This window comes from Salmo trutta, chromosome 30 (genome assembly GCF_901001165.1).
Source record: "Salmo trutta chromosome 30, fSalTru1.1, whole genome shotgun sequence".
In the NCBI taxonomy this organism is placed as follows: Eukaryota; Metazoa; Chordata; class Actinopteri; order Salmoniformes; family Salmonidae; genus Salmo; species Salmo trutta.
In genome coordinates, this window is record NC_042986.1 from 8,585,359 (window position 1) to 8,607,947 (window position 22,589).

Genomic DNA, 22,589 nt, shown 5'->3' on the forward strand with positions numbered 1-22,589 from the left:
CGGAATTGGTGGAATGGTGTCAAATACATCGAACACATGGTTTGATGCCATTCCATTTCCTCCGTTCCAGACATTATTATGAGCCGCCCTCCCCTCAGCAGCCTCCACCGGTATGTATGTAGGTCTATGTACCCTAGTGTACACTGTATCCTGAATACTGGTGCTTAGCAACGCCTCTCCACTCACCATCTCTTTGTGTGTGATGGGTTGTACAGTGGTGAGGTGGTCCTCTGATCCCAGGGGGCTTGCCAGCCCCAGCCCTCCCAGGCCCAGGCCCAGGCCCAGGCCCAGGTCATGACTGTGGCGTGGGGGTGGAATAGGAGGAGGGGGCTTGCTTCCCCCATCCAACTTCCTGTCCTGCCGCTCCCCCTTGGCGCTGGTGGAGATGTTGACGGCCCCGGCGCTCAGCTTGCGGACGGGATTGGTCAGCCACCTCTTCAGGGTGCTGACGGAACGCCGCGAGCCCGGGGAGTTGGGGGCGGAGCTAATGGACGCCGTCAGGGTCGGGGGCAGGGAGGAGGTGGAGATGCTACCCTCGCTGCCCGCCGCTGAGTATGAGTCTGGAGAGAGACAGAGAGGAGGGAAAGAGAGAGAGAGATTTAAAGGACAGTGGGAGGAAGAATCGAATAGATTCTTAATTGTAATTTTTTTTTAATGGAAACTGAATGATTTGCTATCACAATATCCAACTTCATACTCAAACAACCACACACAAGTCTAGGTCCAAGAGGCTTCTGAACAGCTTCTACCCCCAAGCCATAAGACTGAACAGCTAATCAAATGGCTACCCAGACTATTTGCATTGCCTACCCCTCCCTCTTTTACACTGCTGCTACTCTCTGTTTATTATCTATGCATAGTCACTTTAACTCTACCTACATGTACATATTACCTCAATTACCTCGACTAACCTGTACCCCCGCACATTGACTCTGTACCGGTAACCCCTGTATATAGCCTCACTACTGTTATTTTACTGCTGCTCTTAAATACATTTTTATTTACATTTTTTACTTATCTATCTATTTTTTACTTAACTGCATTGTTGGTTAGGGGCTTGTAAGTAATCATTTCACTGTAAGTCTACACCTGTTGTATTCGGCGCATGTGAAAAATCTAATTTGATTTGATTTTGACACGGTTGGTAGCAGCACAGGATCCGCTGAAGAACAGTGGAATCAGAGCAGTTGGAGGGAGAGAGAAAGACAGAGATGGAGGGGGGCAAAGGTTACATAACCGGTCAAGAGAAGTCGGGGCTCGTGAATGAATGATAAACTCTCTAAGTCAACCACTGGGATTTCTCAGGTCTCCTTATTGATGGAGGGGAGTTTCACTAAGGCAAAGGGCAGCAGCAGACACACACCTAAATGGACAGATGTTGAACCACCGCTAACCACAACAACATCAATAGAAGACAGAGACGTGAGTCAATGTTTGGAGGGATACATCCAGCTAGCTAAATACTGGACAACCATACAGCTGGATGACCATAGAGCTGGATGACCATAGAGCTGGATGACCATAGAGCTGGATAACCATAGAGCTGGATAACCATAGAGCTGGACAACCATAGCGCTGGACAACCATAGAGCTATATGACCATAGAGATGGATAACAATAGAGCTGGATAACCATAGAGCTGGATAACCATAGAGCAGGGTGACCATAGAGCTGGATAACCATAGAGCTGGATAACCATAGAGCTGGATAAACATAGAGCTGGGTGACCATATAGCTAAATGACAATGGAGCTGGATGACCATAGAGCTAGATAACCATAGAACTGGATGACCATAGAGCTGGATGACCATAGAGCTAGATAACCATAGAGCTAGATAACCATAGAGCTGGATAACCATAGAGCTGGATGACCATAGAGATGGATGACCATAGAGCTGGATAACAATAGAGCTGGATGACCATAGAGCTGGATGACCATACAGCGGGATGACCATAGAGCTGGACGACCATAGAGCTAGATAACCATAGAGCTGGATGACCATAGAGCTAGATAACCATAGAGCTGGATGACCATAGAGCTGGATGACCATAGAGCTGGATGACCACAGAGCTGGATAACCATAGAGCTGGACAACCATAGCGCTGGACAACCATAGAGCTATATGACCATAGAGATGGATAACAATAGAGCTGGATAACCATAGAGCTGGATAACCATAGAGCAGGGTGACCATAGAGCTGGATAACCATAGAGCTGGATAACCATAGAGCTGGATAAACATAGAGCTGGGTGACCATAGAGCTGGATAACCATAGAGCTGGATAACCATAGAGCTAAATGACAATGGAGCAGGATGACCATAGAGCTAGATAACCATAGAACTGGATGACCATAGAGCTGGATGACCATAGAGCTAGATAACCATAGAGCTAGATAACCATAGAGCTGGATAACCATAGAGCTGGATGACCATAGAGATGGATGACCATAGAGCTGGATAACGATAGAGCTGGATGACCATAGAGCTGGATGACCATACAGCTGGATGACCATAGAGCTGGACGACCATAGAGCTAGATAACCATAGAGCTGGATGACCATAGAGCTAGATAACCATAGAGCTGGATGACCATAGAGCTGGATGACCATAGAGCTGGATGACCACAGAGCTGGATGACCACACAGCTGGATGACCATAGAGCTGGACGACCATAGAGCTGGATGACCATAGAGCTGGACGACCATAGAGCTGGATGACCATAGAGCTGGACGACTATAGAGCTAGATAACCATAGAGTTGGACGACCATAGAGCTGGATGACCATAGAGCTGGACGACCATAGAGCTGGATGACCATAGAGCTGGATAACAATAGAGCTGGATAACCACAGAGCTGGATAGAGATAGACTAAGTTATTCTGAGGAGATAGTGTGTCAACAGTACCGTCCCCTCTCTCCTCCTCCCTCAACAGTAACCTTCCCCTCTCTCCCCCTCCCTCAACAGTAACCGTCCCCTCTCTCCCCCTCCCTCAACAGTAACCTTCCCCTCTCTCCCTTCCCTCAACAGTACCGTCCCCTCTCCCCCGTCCCTCAACAGTAACCGTCCCCTCTCTCCCCCTCCCTCAACAGTAACCTTCCCCTCTCTCCCTTCCCTCAACAGTAACCTTCCCCTCTCTCCCTTCCCTCAACAGTAACCTTCCCCTCTCTCCCCCTTCCTCAACAGTAACCTTCCCCTCTCTCCCCCTCCCTCAACAGTAACCGTCCCCTCTCCCCCGTCCCTCAACGATAACCGTCCCCTCTCTCCCCCTCCCTCAACAGTAACCGTCCCCTCTCTCCCCCTCCCTCAACAGTAACCATCCCCTCTCTCCCCCTCCCTCAACAGTAACCATCCCCTCTCTCCCCCTCCCTCAACAGTAACCTTCCCCTCTCTCCCCCTCCCTCAACAGTAACCTTCCCCTCTCTCCCTTCCCTCAACAGTAACCGTCCCCTCTCCCCCGTCCCTCAACAGTAACCGTCCCCTCTCTCCCCCTCCCTCAACAGTAACCTTCCCCTCTCTCCCCCTCCCTCAACAGTAACCTTCCCCTCTCTCCCCCTCCCTCAACAGTAACCTTCCCCTCTCTCCCCCTCCCTCAACAGTAACCATCCCCTCTCTCCCCCTCCCTCAACAGTAACCTTCCCCTCTCTCCCCCTCCCTCAACAGTAACCTTCCCCTCTCTCCCCCTCCCTCAACAGTAACCTTCCCCTCTCTCCCCCTCCCTCAACAGTAACCGTCCCCTCTCTCCCCCTCCCTCAACAGTAACCTTCCCCTCTCTCCCCCTCCCTCAACAGTAACCTTCCCCTCTCTCCCTTCCCTCAACAGTAACCGTCCCCTCTCCCCCGTCCCTCAACAGTAACCTTCCCCTCTCTCCCCCTCCCTCAACAGTAACCTTCCCCTCTCTCCCCCTCCCTCAACAGTAACCTTCCCCTCTCTCCCTTCCCTCAACAGTAACCGTCCCCTCTCTCCCCCTCCCTCAACAGTAACCATCCCCTCTCTCCCCCTCCCTCAACAGTAACCATCCCCTCTCTCCCCCTCCCTCAACAGTAACCTTCCCCTCTCTCCCCCTCCCTCAACAGTAACCTTCCCCTCTCTCCCTTCCCTCAACAGTAACCTTCCCCTCTCTCCCCCTCCCTCAACAGTAACCTTCCCCTCTCTCCCCCTCCCTCAACAGTAACCGTCCCCTCTCCCCCGTCCCTCAACAGTAACCGTCCCCTCTCTCCCCCTCCCTCAACAGTAACCTTCCCCTCTCTCACCCTCCCTCAACAGTAACCGTCCCCTCTCTCCCCCTCCCTCAACAGTAACCGTCCCCTCTCTCCCCCTCCCTCAACAGTAACCTTCCCCTCTCTCACCCTCCCTCAACAGTAACCGTCCCCTCTCTCCCCCTCCCTCAACGATAACCGTCCCCTCTCTCCCCCTCCCTCAACAGTAACCGTCCCCTCGCTCCCCCTCCCTCAACAGTAACCGTCCCCTCTCTCCCCCGTCCCTCAACGATAACCTTCCCCTCTCTCCCCCTCCCTCAACGATAACCGTCCCCTCTCTCCCCCTCCATCAACAGTAACCGTCCCCTCTCTCCCCCTCCCTCAACAGTAACCGTCCCCTCTCCCCCTCCCTCAACGATAACCGTCCCCTCTCTCCCCCTCCCTCAACAGTAACCTTCCCTTCTCTCTCCCGTCCCTCAACAGTAACCGTCCCCTCTCTCCCCCTCCCTCAACAGTAACCGTCCCCTCTCCCCCGTCCCTCAACAGTAACCGTCCCCTCTCTCCCCCTCCCTCAACAGTAACCGTCCCCTCTCTCCCCCTCCCTCAACAGTAACCTTCCCCTCTCTCCCCCTCCCTCAACAGTAACCGTCCCCTCTCTCCCCCTCCCTCAACAGTAACCATCCCCTCTCTCCCCGTCCCTCAACAGTAACCGTCCCCTCTCTCCCCCTCCCTCAACAGTAACCATCCCCTCTCTCCCCCTCCCTCAACAGTAACCGTCCCCTCTCTCCCCCTCCCTCAACAGTAACCGTCCCCTCTCTCCCCCTCCCTCAACAGTAACCGTCCCCTCTCTCCCCCTCCCTCAACAGTAACCGTCCCCTCTCTCCCCCTCCCTCAACGGTAACTGTCCCCTCTCTCCCCCTCCCTCAACAGTAACCTTCCCCTCTCTCCTTCTCCCTCAACAGTAACCTTCCCCTCTCTCCCCCTCCCTCAACGATAACCGTCCCCTCTCTCCCCCTCCCTCAACAGTAACCATCCCCTCTCTCCCCAGCCCTCAACAGTAACCGTCCCCTCTCTCCCCCTCCCTCAACGATAACCGTCCCCTCTCTCCCCCTCCCTCAACAGTAACCTTCCCCTCTCTCCCCCTCCCTCAACAGTAACCTTCCCCTCTCTCCCCCTCCCTCAACGATAACCGTCCCCTCTCTCCCCCTCCCTCAACAGTAACCTTCCCCTCTCTCCCCCTCCCTCAACAGTAACCTTCCCCTCTCTCCCCCTCCCTCAACGATAACCTTCCCCTCTCTCCCCCTCCCTCAACAGTAACCGTCCCCTCTCTCCCCCTCCCTCAACAGTAACCGTCCCCTCTCTCCCCCTCCCTCAACAGTAACCGTCCCCTCTCTCCCCCGTCCCTCAACAGTAACCTTCCCCTCTCTCCCCCTCCCTCAACGATAACCGTCCCCTCTCTCCCCCTCCCTCAACAGTAACCTTCCCCTCTCTCCCCCTCCCTCAACAGTAACCTTCCCCTCTCTCCCCCTCCCTCAACGATAACCTTCCCCTCTCTCCCCCTCCCTCAACAGTAACCGTCCCCTCTCTCCCCCTCCCTCAACGATAACCGTCCCCTCTCTCCCCCTCCCTCAACAGTAACCATCCCCTCTCTCCCCCTCCCTCAACAGTAACCGTCCCCTCTCTCCCCCTCCCTCAACAGTAACCGTCCCCTCTCTCCCCCTCCCTCAACGATAACCGTCCCCTCTCTCCCTTCCCTCAACAGTAACCGTCCCCTCTCTCCCCCTCCCTCAACGATAACCGTCCCCTCTCTCCCCCTCCCTCAACAGTAACCGTCCCCTCTCTCCCCCTCCCTCAATGATAACCGTCCCCTCTCTCCCCCTCCCTCAACAGTAACCGTCCCCTCTCTCCCCCTCCCTCAACAGTAACCGTCCCCTCTCTCCCCCTCCCTCAATGATAACCGTCCCCTCTCTCCCCCTCCCTCAACAGTAACCATCCCCTCTCTCCCCCTCCCTCAACGATAACCTTCCCATCTCTCCCCCTCCCTCAACAGTAACCGTCCCCTCTCTCCCCCTCCCTCAACAGTAACCATCCCCTCTCTCCCCCTCCCTCAACAGTAACCGTCCCCTCTCTCCCCCTCCCTCAACAGTAACCGTCCCCTCTCTCCCCCTCCCTCAACAGTAACCTTCCCCTCTCTCCCCCTCCCTCAACAGTAACCGTCCCCTCTCTCCCCCTCCCTCAACAGTAACCGTCCCCTCTCTCCCCCTCCCTCAACGATAACCTTCCCCTCTCTCCCCCTCCCTCAACAGTAACCGTCCCCTCTATCCCCCTCTCTCAACAGTACTTCAACGATTGACTTCAACGATTCTAAAAAAAAACACTCTTGTCCATCCTAGACAGGGTTTTCTGTTCTACAGTGATGTGGGACATGGGAAGCGAGTGGGGGGTGTTCTAGAATGGACAGGGACAGGACGTTCTCTTTAATCCTATGGACCGGAAGATCTTTGTCTGGTTATAGCTTTGCTTTTTGTCTTATCCCCTTCCCCTTTTCCTATCCTTCCTCCATTCCTTAGGCCTCAGCCTGGGATAGTCTTTCCTTTAAGATGTGTGTCTGTCATCTTTTGGTTATAGCATCGTTTCTTTGATCTCTTATCTCCTTCCCCCGTCCCTCCATCCCCCAGTCTTCCTCCCCGGTAAGATGTGTTGATGTGTGGCTGTGGTCTTTTATCTATGGTGAGGACCTAAATGACCCTCTCTTCCCATCCATCTCCCTGACCCCTGACCTCTGAACCCTGACCTCTAACCCCTGACCCTCTACTGTCACGTTGACTACAGATGGGGAATGACAATGGCCCTGGAAATGTGTGAACTGGTTGTTATGTGACGGTGGAAGTGGTTTGACCTTTTCTGCCTGATTCTTCATGACAGAGAGAGAGAGAAATTATCTCACTATCATAGTCTGGTTTGCATACATTCGTTTTCTGTAAAGCTTTTTCAGTGCGGCTCAATTTGTAAGTGTTTCTACATCAAAGCTAGTTGCCTCTGTAAATCCACAATTCTCAGTGTGTGTGAAATTATTATAATTTTTCACTCTTCGTTCAGGCTAAATTAAATATCTCAGTCCAAACACAAAGAACCCAGTATGCCAGTTTCAGTACAATGAGCCATGTGACATGTTCCCTTCACTTCTCTTTTATTATTTTTTTAAAAATAATCTTTTGAGATCAAAATAAAAGAACATTGTTTATAAATCATATTCTCCATGTTCATTTTTCCTGTTAGATAACCATAGAAAAATGATGTCAATTTTGCAATTATCTTCCTCCTCCTCCCGACAGGGCTATTGCCTTGCTGATAGTTACCGTAATCCATTAAAAACAAGAGATACTTCAGCACATTCAATGGTCCCCTGCTGTGTGGCCATCTATCTACTGACTGTCTCTTCTCTTCGATCTAACATTGTTTGTTGTCTTCCTCACAGTTTGACTGAGGAGAACAGATTTGGTCCTCTGTCTCTGTTCAACATATCGGGGCCCTAGAATAGATGCTTTATAGATGGCAAGTGTGTGAGCTTTTTCATTACACACACACACGCACACACACGCGCGCACACACACACACACGCACACGCACGCACACACACACACACACACACACGCACACGCGCACATACACACACACACACGCGCGCGCACACACGCACACACGCACACACGTGCACACACACACACACATGAAAGAGTGGGGGGATGAATGGAGGGAAGAAAGTAGGGAAGAGAGGAAGAGAGAAACAGAGGGGCTACAAAGAAGGGCGAGTTTTAGTCCGGAGGGATGGGAAGGAAAATGGGAACAAACACTGGTTAGGTCAGGAGAAGATAGAGGTCACAGAAGGAGAGAGAAACCAGAGTGAACGATACCGTGTTACGTGAAATATCAGACATATGAAAGAATGTGGCATCAGAAGCGTTTATAAATGAATAAGCCCAAAGCACATGTCTATGCAATAACTACAGCTAGTCTAAGGAGAATGGTAGCTCATGGACAAGTGGAGCATGGATGATGGTACACCAAACACACACTCACACGCTCTCTTTTACACACACATAAACACACACACACACACATATACACAGGCAAGGGTTTTCAATTGGTTTAGCTCGCCTCCTTGGGCGGAAAGGAAACGTGGAAACCAAATTTTGACTCTCCTCCACTCGCGCGTCATCAGACAAATGACGTCTAGACAGCTGGAATCCCAACATAAATGTGTAAAGTGATAAGAAGAAAAGTAGCCAGATAAAACGATAAGCAGCGTATCGTTTTTTAATGTGTGCACTACTTTTCTCCTCTGACTAAATATTCAAGGGGGGGGGGATTCAAGGGGGGAGGGGGTTTGAAAACACTTCCGTGCTAGCCACCCCACTGCAAGAATACTTCTGCATCCTCTGCTGAAGCAGAAAACCTCAGTTCACCTACTAACAAATTGACACTTTCCTCCACAACTCGACCACGCAATGGTTTCCAGGTCACGGAGGAGAGGAGGACAGAGGAGTCGAGGAGAGGACAGACTTTAACCCAATTGAGAATCTCCCTATGTCTGCAGCCAGCCGCCCCTCCTCCAGTTCAGCTACTGTCTGAGTCAAAAGCATGGACACAGCCAGTAACACCACCCTCAAACCCTAACCATCTCCAGATGACCTAGTACCCCAGCAGGGCATGCTAATGCTAATCAAGTAGTGTGCAGTGGGAAAGCTACAACTGAACCAGTCCTTACGGCATCCAGTAGGAAGAGACGTCATCAAGCTGCCATCAAGTAACCAGTGCCTGGAACCTGTTTCAGGTTGTCAGTCAACCTACCAGGGTATTTACCAACAGCACAGGAATGAAATTATCAACACGTACAGTATTGATCACATCTTTACTAATGCTGCAGAAATTTGCTTTAAAGCAGTATCCAAATCCATAGCATGTAGTGATCACAATATAGTAGCCATATCTAGGAAAAACCACATTTCCAAAGGCCCTGGCCTAATATAGTGTATAAGAGGTCATACAATAAGTTTTGTAGTGATTCATATGTTGATGATGTAAAGAATATTTTGCCGGTCTGTGGTGTGTAATGAGGAGCAACCAGACGCTGCACTTGACACATTTAAACATAAGCATGCACCCATTAAGAAAATGTGTAAATCTCCGTGGATTGATGAGGAATTGAAAAATGGTATGGTTGAGAGGGATGAGGCAAAATGTATGGCAAATAAGTCTGGCAGCCCAGCTGATTGGCAAACGTACTGAAAATGAAAGAAACGTGACTAAACTAAATAAAAATAAACTTTACTATGAAACAAAGATAAATGATATAAAGAATGACAGTAAAAAGTTTTGGAGCACCTTAAATGACATTTTTGGAAAAAAAGCCAACTCGGCTCCTTCATTCATTGAATCAGATGGCTCATTCATCACAAAGCCCACTGATATTGCTAGCTACTTTAAGGACTTTTTCATTGGCAAGATAAGCAAGCGTAGGGATGACATGCCAGCAACAAAACGCTGACACTACACATTCAAGTATATCTGACCATATTATGAAAGACAAGAATTGTACTTTTGAATTCCGTAAAGTCAGTGTGGAAGAAGTGAAAAGATTATTGTTGTCTATCAACAATGACAAGCCACCTGGGTCTGACAGTCAGGATGGAAAATGACTGAGGACAATAGCGGACGATATTGCCATTCCTATTTGCCACATCTTCAATTTAAGCCTACTAGAAAGTATGTGCCCTCAGGGCTGGAGTGAAGTTAAAGCCTTTACTGGCTCAAATAGCCGACCAATCAGCCTGTTACCAACCCTTAGTAAACTTCTGGAAAAATGGCGTTTGACCAGATACAATGCTATTTCACAGTAAACAAATTGACAACAGACTTACAGCACGCTTATAGGGAAGGACACTCAACAAGCACAGCACTTACACAAATGACTGATGATTGGCTGAGAGAAATTAATGATAAAATGATTGTGGAGGCTGTCTTGTTAGACTTCAGTGCAGCTTTTGACATTATCGATCATAGTCTGCTGCTGGAAAAACATATGTGCTATGGCTTTACACCCCCTGCTATAATGTGGATAAAGAGTTACTTGTCTAACAGAACACAGAGGGTTTTCTTTAATGGAAGCCTCTCCAACATACAGTAATCCAGGTAGAATCAGGAATTCCCCAGGGTAGCTGTTTAGGCCCCTTGCTCTTTTCAATCTTTACTAACAACATGCCACTGGCTTTGAGTAAGGCCAGTGTGTCTATGTACACTACAGTGACTGAAATGACTGCAACACTTAACAAAGAGATGGAGTTAGTTTCAGAATGGATAGCAAGGAATTAGCTCGTCCTAAATATTTCCAAAACTAAAAGCATTGTATTTGGGACAAATCATTCACTAAACACTAAACCTCAACTACGTCTCATAATGAATAGTGTGGAAATTGAGCAAGTTGAGGTGACTATACTGCTTGGAGTAACCCTGGATTGTAAACTGTCATGGTCAAAACATACTGATAGCTAAGATGGGGAGAAGTCTGTCCATAATAAAGCGCTACTCTGCCTTCTTAACAGCATTATCAACAAGGCAGGTCCTACAGGCCCTAGTTTTGTCGCACCGAGACTACTGTTCAGTAGTGTGGTCAGGTGCCACAAACATTTCAGTTGGCTCAGAACAGGGCAGCACGGCTGGCCCTTAAAAGTACACGGAGAGCTAACATTAATGACATGCATGTCAATCTCTCATGGCTCAAAGTGGAAGAGAGATTGACTGTTTTTTTTAAGAGGTGTTGCTGAATGTACCTAGCTGTCTGTTTAAAATACTGGCACAGAGGTCGGACACTCACGCATACCCCACACGACATGCCACTAGAGGTCTCCTCACAGTCCCCAAGTCCAGAACAGACTATGGAAGGCGCACAGTACTACATAGAGCCATGGCTACATAGAACTCTATTCCACATCAGGTAACTGATGCAAGCAGTAGAATCAGATTTTTAAAAAACAGGTAAAAATACACCTTATGGAACAACAGGGACTGTGAAGAGACACACACAAAGGTACAGTCATGCATACCCACACTAGGTAATTGTTGTATGGTGGTATTGAACATGTTGTGTTGTGGAGATGTGGTGGTGTAGGGACGTTATACGATGTACTGTTTCATCTTTAGCTCATTCAGTACAAACATAGTTCACTGTTTTATCTGTTGTTTTATACGTAATGTTGGTGCTTTGCTTTGTTTGGACCCCAGGAAGAGTAGCTAATGAATAAACATAAATACAAATGGCTGGAGCATTTCCAACATGGAACTGATGACACCAGTAATCTCACACCCGTACACAAACACACACAGGTCAGCCTTCCCATTGACCCTCACTGGTGTCATAGATTGAGATCCGGCTCTCTATTGGTTTCTGCATTGTGTCTCTCAATCTTTTATGTAGGAGATATAGCTATAGAGCCATTCCATAATTGGTTCTCTCTTCTCTCTGTGTGTGTGAACAACAACATCGATGGGGAGACGTACGTGAAAAAGCACTTACACACACACACACACACACACACACACACACACACACACACACACACACACACACACACACACTACAATACAAGGGAGCTCCGGATAGTGAGGGAAGCTGATAGCGTTGTGTTTCTATATACACTTTGGAGATGGAGAAACATGTCCCCTGCTGCGATTCCTCTCACTGCATCCATCTCCCTCACCGCAGGCCACACACTTAGATAAACCCACTTAGACATACACACTCAGACACACTGTCACGCACACAAACTCAAGTGTGTGTTAGAGGTCTGTCTCACACACACACGTGCACACACACACACACACACACACACACACACACACACACACACACACACACACACACACACACACACACTGCAGGCCCTCTCTTCATCATCTCTAATGGTGTTTTCTAGGAACAGATTACACTGAAAGCCGGGTCGTTTAGTTAATGCAGGTTCACCATTGTTTACACATGAAAGCTGACATCAGACACACACACACACACACACAGAGAGAGAGAGATCAAACAGACTGGGGTGATCAATTAATGTTGCTGGGCTTACAGCAAGACTCCCACACATTGTTCCTACTGTCTGAGTCTAGCTGATGAGACAAACTGTCTGCTTTCTGATGAGACAAACTGTCTGCTTTCTGATGAGACAAACTGTCTGTCTGACTCACGGAGCTGACTGTCTGTCTATCTCTGTGCTCCTCCTTTCTAATGGGTCTGTGTGTCTGCTGGAATAAGAGTCTAGCCCAATGCTAAATGGACATCACATGTGGGTTATACTTCTGACAGAAAGACAGCCCTAATGGACAATATCTACCTTCTGATCATCCATGTATTATGTATTGTAGCCAACTGTGCTGTTTAGTAAAGTTCAGAATCTGAATTCAGAATGAGCTACTCTTAAAATGTTATGGCAAGGTACAAATGATAATAATCCGAATTAATGGGACGTTTTCCAAACCAGTTATTATGCAACTGTAGCCCATTCTGAAACAGCTGCTCTGACACCATTATACTGGGCACTGTGACTGGCATACAGCAAATGGTTTTCCTTGGACTGCAAATAAGGACAAATCTCTTTGGAAACTTCTGAAAAGCAGACTTTCATACCATACTGCTTCTGTATGGCCAGGAGGTGCATATGTGAGTGTGTGATTGACAAAGAATAAAAGAGAGAAAGAGAGAAAGTGTGTGTTGTGTGTGTGTGTGTGTGTGTGTGTGTGTGTGTGTGTGTGTGTGTGTGTGTGTGTGTGTGTGTGTGTGTGTGTGTGTGTGTGTGTGTGCAATGTATAGAGGCAGAAAGTGAATGTGAATGTTAGCTGTACAGTAAGTATGAGTCCTGTCCTGAAGAGAAGTTTGGTCCTATTCCCCTTTATTGATTAGTTAGTAGGTGAGTGGTGCTGAGCCAACAGAACAGATCAGGCTAAAAGCCTTGGCTGACTTGGTGCACAGCACTGACAGCACTGACTTGTTCACAGCACTGACTTTCAGGTCTCTCTGCAGCCTCCCGGGACCACAGGTTCTTTAGGCTTCACAGACACTCACATACATTCTCACGGGCATGCGTGCTAGTGGTGCGCGGGTCAGCTGTTTGTTCACCCGCAATTGCTAATAAACCATCCGCCTGACTATATGTGATGAAGTGAAAATCTGAAGAAAAAAATCTATTTTTTGACAGGTCGTGCAAGATTTCTTTTTGCCTGATTTATACTAAACTACACTGAACACACGTAAGCAACATGCAACAATTTCAATGATTTTACGGAGTTACAGTTGATATAAGGAAATCTGCCAATTGCAATAAGTTCATTAGGCCCTAATCTATGTATTTCACATGACTGGGCAAGGGCACAGCCATGGGTGGGCCTGGGAGGGCATAGGCCCACCCACTTGGGAGCAAGGCCCTGCCAATCAGAATGAGTTTTTCCACACAAAAGAGCTTTATTACAGACAGAAATACTCCTCAGTTTCATAAGCTGTTTGGGTGGCTGGTCTCAGACGATCCCGCAGGTGAAGAAGCCGGATGTGGAGGTCCTGGGTTGTCATGGTTACACATGGTCTGCGGTTGTGAGGCCAGTTGGGCGTACTGCCAAATTCTTTTAAAACGGCTTATGGTAGAGAATTGAACATTAAATATTCTGGCAATAGCTCTGGTGGACATTCCTGCAGTCAGCATGCCAATTGCACACTCCCTAAAAACTTAAATACGTTTTTTGTGCGTATAGAACATTTCTGTAATCTTTTATTTCAGCTCATGAAACATGGGACCGGAGTTGGTTGTAGCCAATCTGCCACCCTAGGCAAGACCAAAAAATGCTGCCTCACAAAATTAGAATTGTCCCAATAAGCAAAATGACGTTGAAAAGGCATATTTTCTGGATGTTGAAAAAAGTATTTTTTTCCAGACTTAGAAATCAGGTTTGTTTTCGGTTCTGAATGAAAAGTTGAAAAGACAAAATGTATGGACATCTTTGTTTTCCAGACTTAGAAATCAGGTTCATTTTAGATATAGACGTCTATGATTGGTTAAGATTTGGACTGAACCAAAACATCATTGTCCGTGGACCTTGAAATCAAGGCCAGTCTGGACTGCACCAAGCAAAAAAAGGCCAAAAGATGTAGGCGTCGGTCTATGCTTACTACAGTGTTGCCTGGAATTGACGTTTATGTATGACCCTCTATGTGATAAGCCTACCGTTTGTAAAACACCAAAAAAAGATGTCGGGACAGGACAAAAAAAAGACCAAAAGACGTCGGCTCATGCTTACTGGTGTGTAGCCTATCATGTCGGCCACAATGGAATTTTATGAATGCCGATCCATGTGGTAGGCCTACCATTTGTAAAACATGCAGTTGCATTGGCCATATTAGTCCTGATTCCTGTGACTAATCAATTTGTCAATTTAACCTCTGAGTATCAGCTACCCAACTCTATCAGGAGTTATCGTGAGCCTATTTGCAATGTGTTTACACAGCGGGAAATGCAGAAGTATTTGATTTTTCGCTATGATCAGCTTGTCGATAATGTGGTGATAAAAACTTGAAACCACTGATCAAGATAATGGGGTGAAACTCCTGGACAACAGTTGTGATTGTCCATTCCATATTGTCCATTTTACTTTGACCTGTCCTGTTTTTAGGATATGTTGTTTGTTAACATAACAGCCATTTAGGTTAGGCTATTTGATTGGAGAAACCTGCATGATGTTAAAAGTGTCTGTCTCATTACATTGTAGGCTACAGAAAAGGCCACATACACTTTCTACCATATCCTGCATCTGCTACATGATTGATGTTTGATTATTTTTCTGATGGAACATTGGTGGCGTCGCCGCAGCGATCAAATCCAATCAAATTTGATTTGTCACATACACATGGTTAGCAGATGTTAATGAGAGTGTAGCGAAATGCTTGTGCTTCTAGTTCCGACAATGCAGTAATATCCAATGAGTAATCTAACCTAACAATTTCCCAACAATTACCTTGTGAAATTGTCAGGTTAGATCACTCGTTGGATATTATGCGATGCGTCTCTCCAACAGCACTCTGGAGAGGCGTGCTGGGAATGGACAAGCAAAATATTTTGCGCCCCTGCCTTTGCAAAGTGGACACTGCTTATCACAGGGCACCATCAGCACTCACCTAAAAAGCCCATATGCCACTGGTTGAGAGAAATTGTCATTGTTTTTGGGCAGAAAATGCCGCCCTTGTCAATCTATTAAATAGTTTTCCCTCCCCTCATCAATCTACACACAATACCCCATAATGACAAAGAAAAAACAGGTTTTTAGAAATGTTGGCAAATTTATACAAATAAAGTAGCTGAAATATCACATTTACATAAGTATTCAAACCCTTAACTCAGTACTTTGTTGAAGCACCTTTGGCAGTGATTACAACCTTAAGTCATCTTGGGTATGACGCTACAAGCTTGGTACACCAGTATTTGGGGAGTATCACCCATTCTTTTCTGCAGATCCTCTCAAGCTATGTCAGGTTGGAAGGGGAGCGTCGCTGCACAGCTATTTTCAGGTCCAGAGATGTTCGATCGGGTTCAAGTCCGGGCTCTGGCTGGAACACTCAAGGACATTCAGAGACTTGTCCTGAAGCCACTCCTGCATTGTCTTGGCTGTGTGCTTAAGGTTGTTGTCCTGTTGGAAGGTGAACCTCTGCCCCAGTCTGAGGTCCTGAGCGCTCTGGAGCAGGTTTTCATCAAGGATCTCTCTGTACTTTGCTCTGTTCATCTTTCCCTTGATCCTGACTAGTCTCCCAGTCCCTGCCGCTGAAAAACATCTCCACGGCATGATGCTACCACCACCATGCTTCACCGTAGGGATGGTATGGACCAGGTGATGAGCGGTGCCTGGTTTCCTCCAGACGTGACGCTTGGCATTCAGGTCAAAGAGTTCAATCTTGGTTTCATCAGACCAGACAATCTTGTTTCTCATGATCTGAAAGTCCTTTTGGTGCTTTTTGGCAAACTCCAAGCGGGCTGTCATGTGCCTTTTACTGAGGAGTGGCTTCCGTCTGGCCACTCTACCATAAAGGCCTGATTGGTTGAGTGCTGCAGAGATGGTTGTCCTTCTGGAAGGTTCTCCCATCTCCACAGAGGAACTCTGGAGCTCTGTCAGAGTGACCATTGGGTTCTTGGTCAGCTCTCTGAGCAAGGCCCTTCTCCCCATATTGCTCAGTTTGGCTGGGCGGCCAGCTGTAGGAAGAGTCTTCGTGGTGCACAACTTCTTCCATTTAAGAATTATGGAGGCCACTGTGTTCTTGGGGACCTTCAATGCTGCAGAAATGTTTTGGTAGCAAACATTTCTAAAAACCTGTCTTTGCTTTGTCCTTATGCGGTATTGTGTGTAGATTGATGAGGAAAAATATATTTAATCAATTTTAGAATAAGGCTGTAGCGTAACAAAATGTGGAAAAAGTCAAGGGGTCTGAATATTTCCCGAATGCACTGGATGTTTCGGCTTATCATTTCCGACATTTTGGTAGGCTATTTATTAGTCAACTATATAATTAGATACAAGAAGCTTATCTTCTGTTATTATGTTGTCCAAGAAAACGAAATAAGCCCTTGCTCACCAGAATGTCTTAAATCGATTGAATGAATGTTTCAATTTAGTGGACATCGGTAAAGTTTTCTCTGTCATCTCTGCTTCTTCTGCGGAGCAAAGACATTTAGGGAACGGGGAGAAAATGCAATAAAATAAAAACAATACGGGAACGATTTTCTGTGCAAAATTTCCAAATTACCTCAGTTTGACCGATTGTAAGGAAATAGAAAGCTGTGAAAACAACCCAACATGTTTCTGATAAGATTTCAGTTTGACTTGGATGCATATTTTATGAAGTTGAAATACTATCAGCTTTTGAGGTGCTGATAAAGACAGCACCTCTACAGACGGTCCCTAACTGTGCGTTCACATTCTCTCAAGATGCTGAAATAAATAAATCATATTTCTCCACTCCTGTTCCCTACATTTGGTGTACCATTTTAGTGCAAGGAATGCTTAACTCTGCAGGAGTGAATATTAAGGCTATGTGAGAGGTCGTAGAGCTTCAGTCAGTGTCCAGATTTCAGTGTCCATTTAACCCATCTGTTCAGTACAGTTCCCATGACGTGTCATAGGCCTATTTGAAGTCCCTGTCTTGTGACTGTCAAATTTGTATAGCGCCTCACAATCATCACACATAACACTGCTATCATCCTCTTTAACCACTTCAACAAATCTTTCCTAAACATTACGTTTCTGGACCCCCCTTGTCATTATTTTAAACTCTCCATTTCACAGCTTTCCTCTTAAATTCCGCCATTGTCCTTTTTGCCTGTGTGGATCGATGTTAACTTTTTCTGCCCGTTCCCAAAAGCGTTTGGTAGTTGGCGTGTTGGCTATTTGGCGCGCGTACAGATAGGCCCTAAAGTAGGCTTATGCGCTAATGCCAGACAGCCTAAAATAATGAATAAAAAACTTAAATGAAGCCAATAGATATGAACTGCACAAGTTGATGTCTATTTTATGGATTTTATTAAGGTATTGCTCTCTCCCTATGGCTATTTCATATAGAGGATAACCTAATGATCACAGCATGTTTGTGTTAGAGACTCCTCTGTCGGATCTGAAATCCCGTAAATGTGGCCTTGGACTGATTCATGTAAATGTCCCAATTTTGATTTTGAAAATGAATCGTATTGTAATTCAGGCTTCTCAAACTAAACTCGGACATTTCGATAATTACTGAGACTTGGTTAAAAAAAAAAGCATGTTCCAGACTCTGACGTATCTCTGAATAGATATAATGTTTATAGATCTGACAGAGCTGGCAGAGATGGGTGGGTTGTGTCGCCATATGAAGAACAACTTGAACGTTGCTGTGTGTGTTACCACATCTGTCCCCAAGCAATTTGAATGTCTAGTCTTAAATGTGGGTCCTTGGTAATAATGCCCAACTAACGTTAATGAGAGTTTGCCACCTTCCCTCTGTTTCCTTTATGTGCTTTTAGCAAATTGTCTGACCTGCTGTCTGACTATACTAAATCCAAATTATTATTAGCGGAGATCTTAATCTGGATTGGTTGATGCCGGATAGGCATCTGATAGGCTGGAAGATATTTGTACAGAGCTAAATCTAACTCAGCTGAGTAACACCCTGACAAATCAACTCTCTTGCATATAATTCAAACAAATGCCCTCATAAGTTTACAGTCAATGGAATATTTGCTAATGAGTTCAGTGACCGTTGTCCCATTGCCTGCATAAGAGATGTTAAGTGACCTAAATCTTGCTCACACATTATCACGAGAAAAAATTATAATCATTTTAATGAGCTGTTTTTTTTATGTCGGAGCTGGTGTTGAGCGACTGGCGGGTTGTGTAAACTATCACTGACTCGGATCAGGCCCTTAACTGCTTTATTTCCCTGTTTAACTGCAGATAAACGTGCGATGAAAGGCAAATCTAATGCTTGGTTCATGTATGAACTGACTGAGAAATTAGAGGAAAGAAATGTATCTGACTGATTCTATGTCTGATTGGCAGACATTTGAGAAAATAGATGTCTATCTCTGGTTAAAAAAGCAAAATCAACATATTTATTGAATTGTGCATCGGAGAGTGGTGGTAATCCAGCTAACTTCTGGAAAATGGTCAAATCTTTGAAACAAAACTAGTTGCCCCAGCAGCTTTTAACAGCCTCTGGTCCCATACTAGACAAAATGGACATTTGTAAGAACCATTTTGCTTCAGCTGGCCGGCTGCCTGTTTGAAAGGATAGTCTCTGAAAGTAATCTCATTCCATTAGAGGGAATCCTTTAGTCACGTTAGAACAGATTGTAGACAATGATGCTCTAACAGACTCGCATACTTGACTTTCATTTCAACCTTTTGATGTCTGTGATGCATTTAAGTGCCTTGCTAAAGATCGATGTAAAAAAAAACACGGGGCCTGATCCACTTGACCCCTTCTTACTGCAGCTCTCTATCCCCACTCATTGTTGAACCTTTAACCTATATTTTTAACCTGACAATTGCTACTGGTGTTATCTCTAAGATTTGGAAAGTGGCACAAGTCCTCCCCGTACATAAAGGCGGAGATCCTTCTTACTTACGTAATTACTGCCCAATCTCCAAGTGATCTTGCCTAGCCAAGGTCTTAGAACCCCTGACCAAATCTCAGCTAAGAACTTTTTGAACTTCTCACTCGATCTAGAAATAGCACTGTTTCAGCCACTATGCTTGTTTTAGATGACGTGTTAAATTTGCCTAAACATTGTGCAGCCCCGTTTATAGTCCTTTCCAAGGCATTCAACACCGCTGAGTACTCCCTACCCATTCTGTCTGAAATGGGCCTGCACAAGGAGTCTTGCAAATGGTTTACGAGCTATCTGACAGACAGTGCACAATGCGTGCTTTCTGATGATGTAAAGTCTAGTTTCCTCAATATTAGGAAAGGTGTACTTCAGGGGTCTGTATTAGGACCTGTTCTCTTTACTATTTCTGTAAATAATATTGGTCTATGTATTAAATCCTGTAATGTTCATCTGTATGTAGATGATACGGTTATGTATGCCATTGCAACCACTGTTGACCAAGCTGTTAGAGCTGCAATATGATTTTGTTGCATTACAGAAAGCCCTTGTTGATTTTAAACTTGTACTTAATGCGGGCAAAAACTAAATATATGTAGTTGTCTCAATTTCTCAGATGACCTACATATACACTCATTGGATGGCTCTCTCATCGAGCAGGTTCTCACCTAATACAATTATCTTGTCACGACTTCTACCGAAGCCGATGCCTCTCCTTGTTCGGGCAGTGTTCAGCGGACGACATCACCGGTCTTCTAGCCATCGCTGATCCATTTTTCATTTTCCATTTGTTTTGTCTTGTCTTCCCACACACCTGGTTCTCATTTCCCTCATTATGTGTTGTGTATTTAACCCTCTGTTCCCCCCATGTCTTTGTGTGGTATTGTTTATTGTAAGTGCATGTGCACATATGTTTTAGTGGTTCGCGTAGGGTTATTGTACCCATATTTTGTATTTTCTTATGCCGTTGGTTTTTACTAATGAACTGCTCCGGCTATTCACCAAGTTCTGCTCTCCTGCGTCTGACTTCCCTGCCACCAGTTACGCATCCCTTACATATCTGGGCATTTGAATTGATAGATCTAACATTTAAAAAACATACAGATGAGCTACTTAAAAAGCTAAGTGAGCTTCTTTTTTAGAAATACTGTATATCTTGCCTCTCTATGAACATCAGGAAGCAGATTATGCTGTCAACTTTCCTGACAGTTCTTGACTATGGCAACACCATTTAACCGAATGCAGCAGCCACTACTCTTAAACCATTGGATGCCGTCTACCATAGCACCCTTCACTTCCTTACATGTGACAGTTTTTACTGCCCGTCACTGCATCCTGTATCAGAAGGTCGGCTAGACCTCACAAAAGCCTAGTAGATCACATGACTCCCTTCTTGTTTAGAAAACTCTGCTCCACAAGCTTCCACTTCCCTGTCGAAATATAAAAACATGAGATACCAAACCCATTCACAGGGTTGGTTAACTCTTGAGGTCCCGCTTGTCTCCACGAAGTTAGGTAAATCTGCCTTTAGTTTTAACACACCACAGTTATGGAATACTTTACAAAACAAATTACACCTGGATTCCCTGGTGCCGACAAGGTAGTTTAAAACTCTGTTGTTAAATGAGTTTACTGAAGTGTGCAATTGTTTCAATTGACTATTATAGCTTGTTGCAATAACCTGATGTCATGTATTTATAGCTGTCTTTGTAGTTTTTGTATTGTTGTTGTGTTGATGGAATTTTTTACCTCAGGGCACCATTGCAAATTAGACACTGGTATCAATTTAGCTCCCCTGAATAAATAAAAGTAAATACATATATCTCTCTCTAACCCTCTCTCTCTGCTCTCTCTCTCCCTCTTTTCCCCTCACAGCTTCTCCTCTACCTCTCCAGCGTTGCCCCCTAGATTGCAGATTACATTTCACACACTTAGAGGAAAAGAGGAAATGGACACTCTTCCCATCAGGCAGAGGGGTAGGGCTGGGGCCGCTCTCAGACCGACAGACGTACTGACAGATGAATGGACAGACAGAGAGGCATAGGGAGACATCCTGAAAGCACTGGCCTGAGTCACAAAGGAGTCAGACAACCCTGGGGTCACTGAGACACATGGAGCTAACTATCTCACAGGTTTGTTTTTTGTGACATGTTTTGGGGAGTAAAAATGTTTGACCATTAAAAATCCTATTTTCCCTAACCCCTAAACCTAACCCTAACCCTAACCCTAATACCAAAAACCATCAACCTAACCCTGACCTTAACCCTAAATCCCTAAACATAACCCTTAAGTTTAAAACAGCATTTGAACAAATTCAGGACATGAAGAAAAAAAATTAGACTTTTCAAAATAACTTTCTCGTTTTCCTACCTTGTCAGGACATTCGGGTGACTTGTCAGGACATTCGAGTCCTGATAAGGAAGGAAAACAAGTACACACATATACACACACTGAATGAACGCTTGATGAATCCAAGATGGCGTAGCAGTCAGACATCTTTGTCTTTGTCCTGTCGTGTCCCTTGTATATATCTTTTTACATATTTTTCTTCGCATATCTTTTGAAAATATTTTCCTAAACCTCAACTTCTAAATACTCTCCTGCAACCCGCCTCACCCAATGTGGCGCGGATCTGTTTTTTTTCTAAAGTATTTCTATTTACTTCAGATCTGGAATCCCTCAACTGAAGCTAGCCAGCTAACTACCTACCAGCTGTCAGTCAGCAAACTATTGCTAGCGGTCATCAGCTAACCTTTAGCTCGGAAAGCTCTCGCCAGTTCGAACAACGTGACACAAACCAGAGCATAACGGACCTATTATTATTATTATTATTTTTTTCCCCATATCCCCGGATTCCTACCGCAAACTCTGAACATTTTCATCTGGATCTTCACAACTAGCTAACCGCAATCCCGGGTGATTACTCCTGGCTAGTGTTTCCATCCCAGAGAAAGCACCAATTAGCCTGAAGCTAGCCCGGCCAGGGCTCCTGTGCTACCACCGAAGCCCACTCCTGGGCTACAATATCCGGACCCCTTCTACTGCCGGTACGGGGCACAGAACCCCGTCGATCCTCTACGACTGGAATACCGACATAATCTGCCCGAGGATTCCAACAGGCCCCTCAGGCGCGACGTCCGCTGAAGGCCCATTCTGCTAACCGCGACCTACTAGCTACCTACCTACCTCTCACTGTTGCCGCTTGCTATAGACCTCCCTCTACCCCCAGC

The 22,589-nt window shown here is 46.0% G+C and overlaps 1 protein-coding gene across 4 annotated transcripts in view; it reads right to left on the reverse strand.

The window, feature by feature from the left end:
* arhgef25a (Rho guanine nucleotide exchange factor (GEF) 25a) overlaps positions 1-22,589 on the reverse strand; it is a 134,649-nt gene that overhangs the window by 46,277 nt on the left and 65,783 nt on the right. For all 4 annotated transcript variants that reach the window (XM_029722516.1, XM_029722515.1, XM_029722514.1 and 1 more), the window contains one exon: positions 187-560. In XM_029722516.1, the coding sequence (XP_029578376.1) occupies positions 187-560 (374 nt within the window). The remainder of the gene's footprint in view (positions 1-186; positions 561-22,589) is intronic.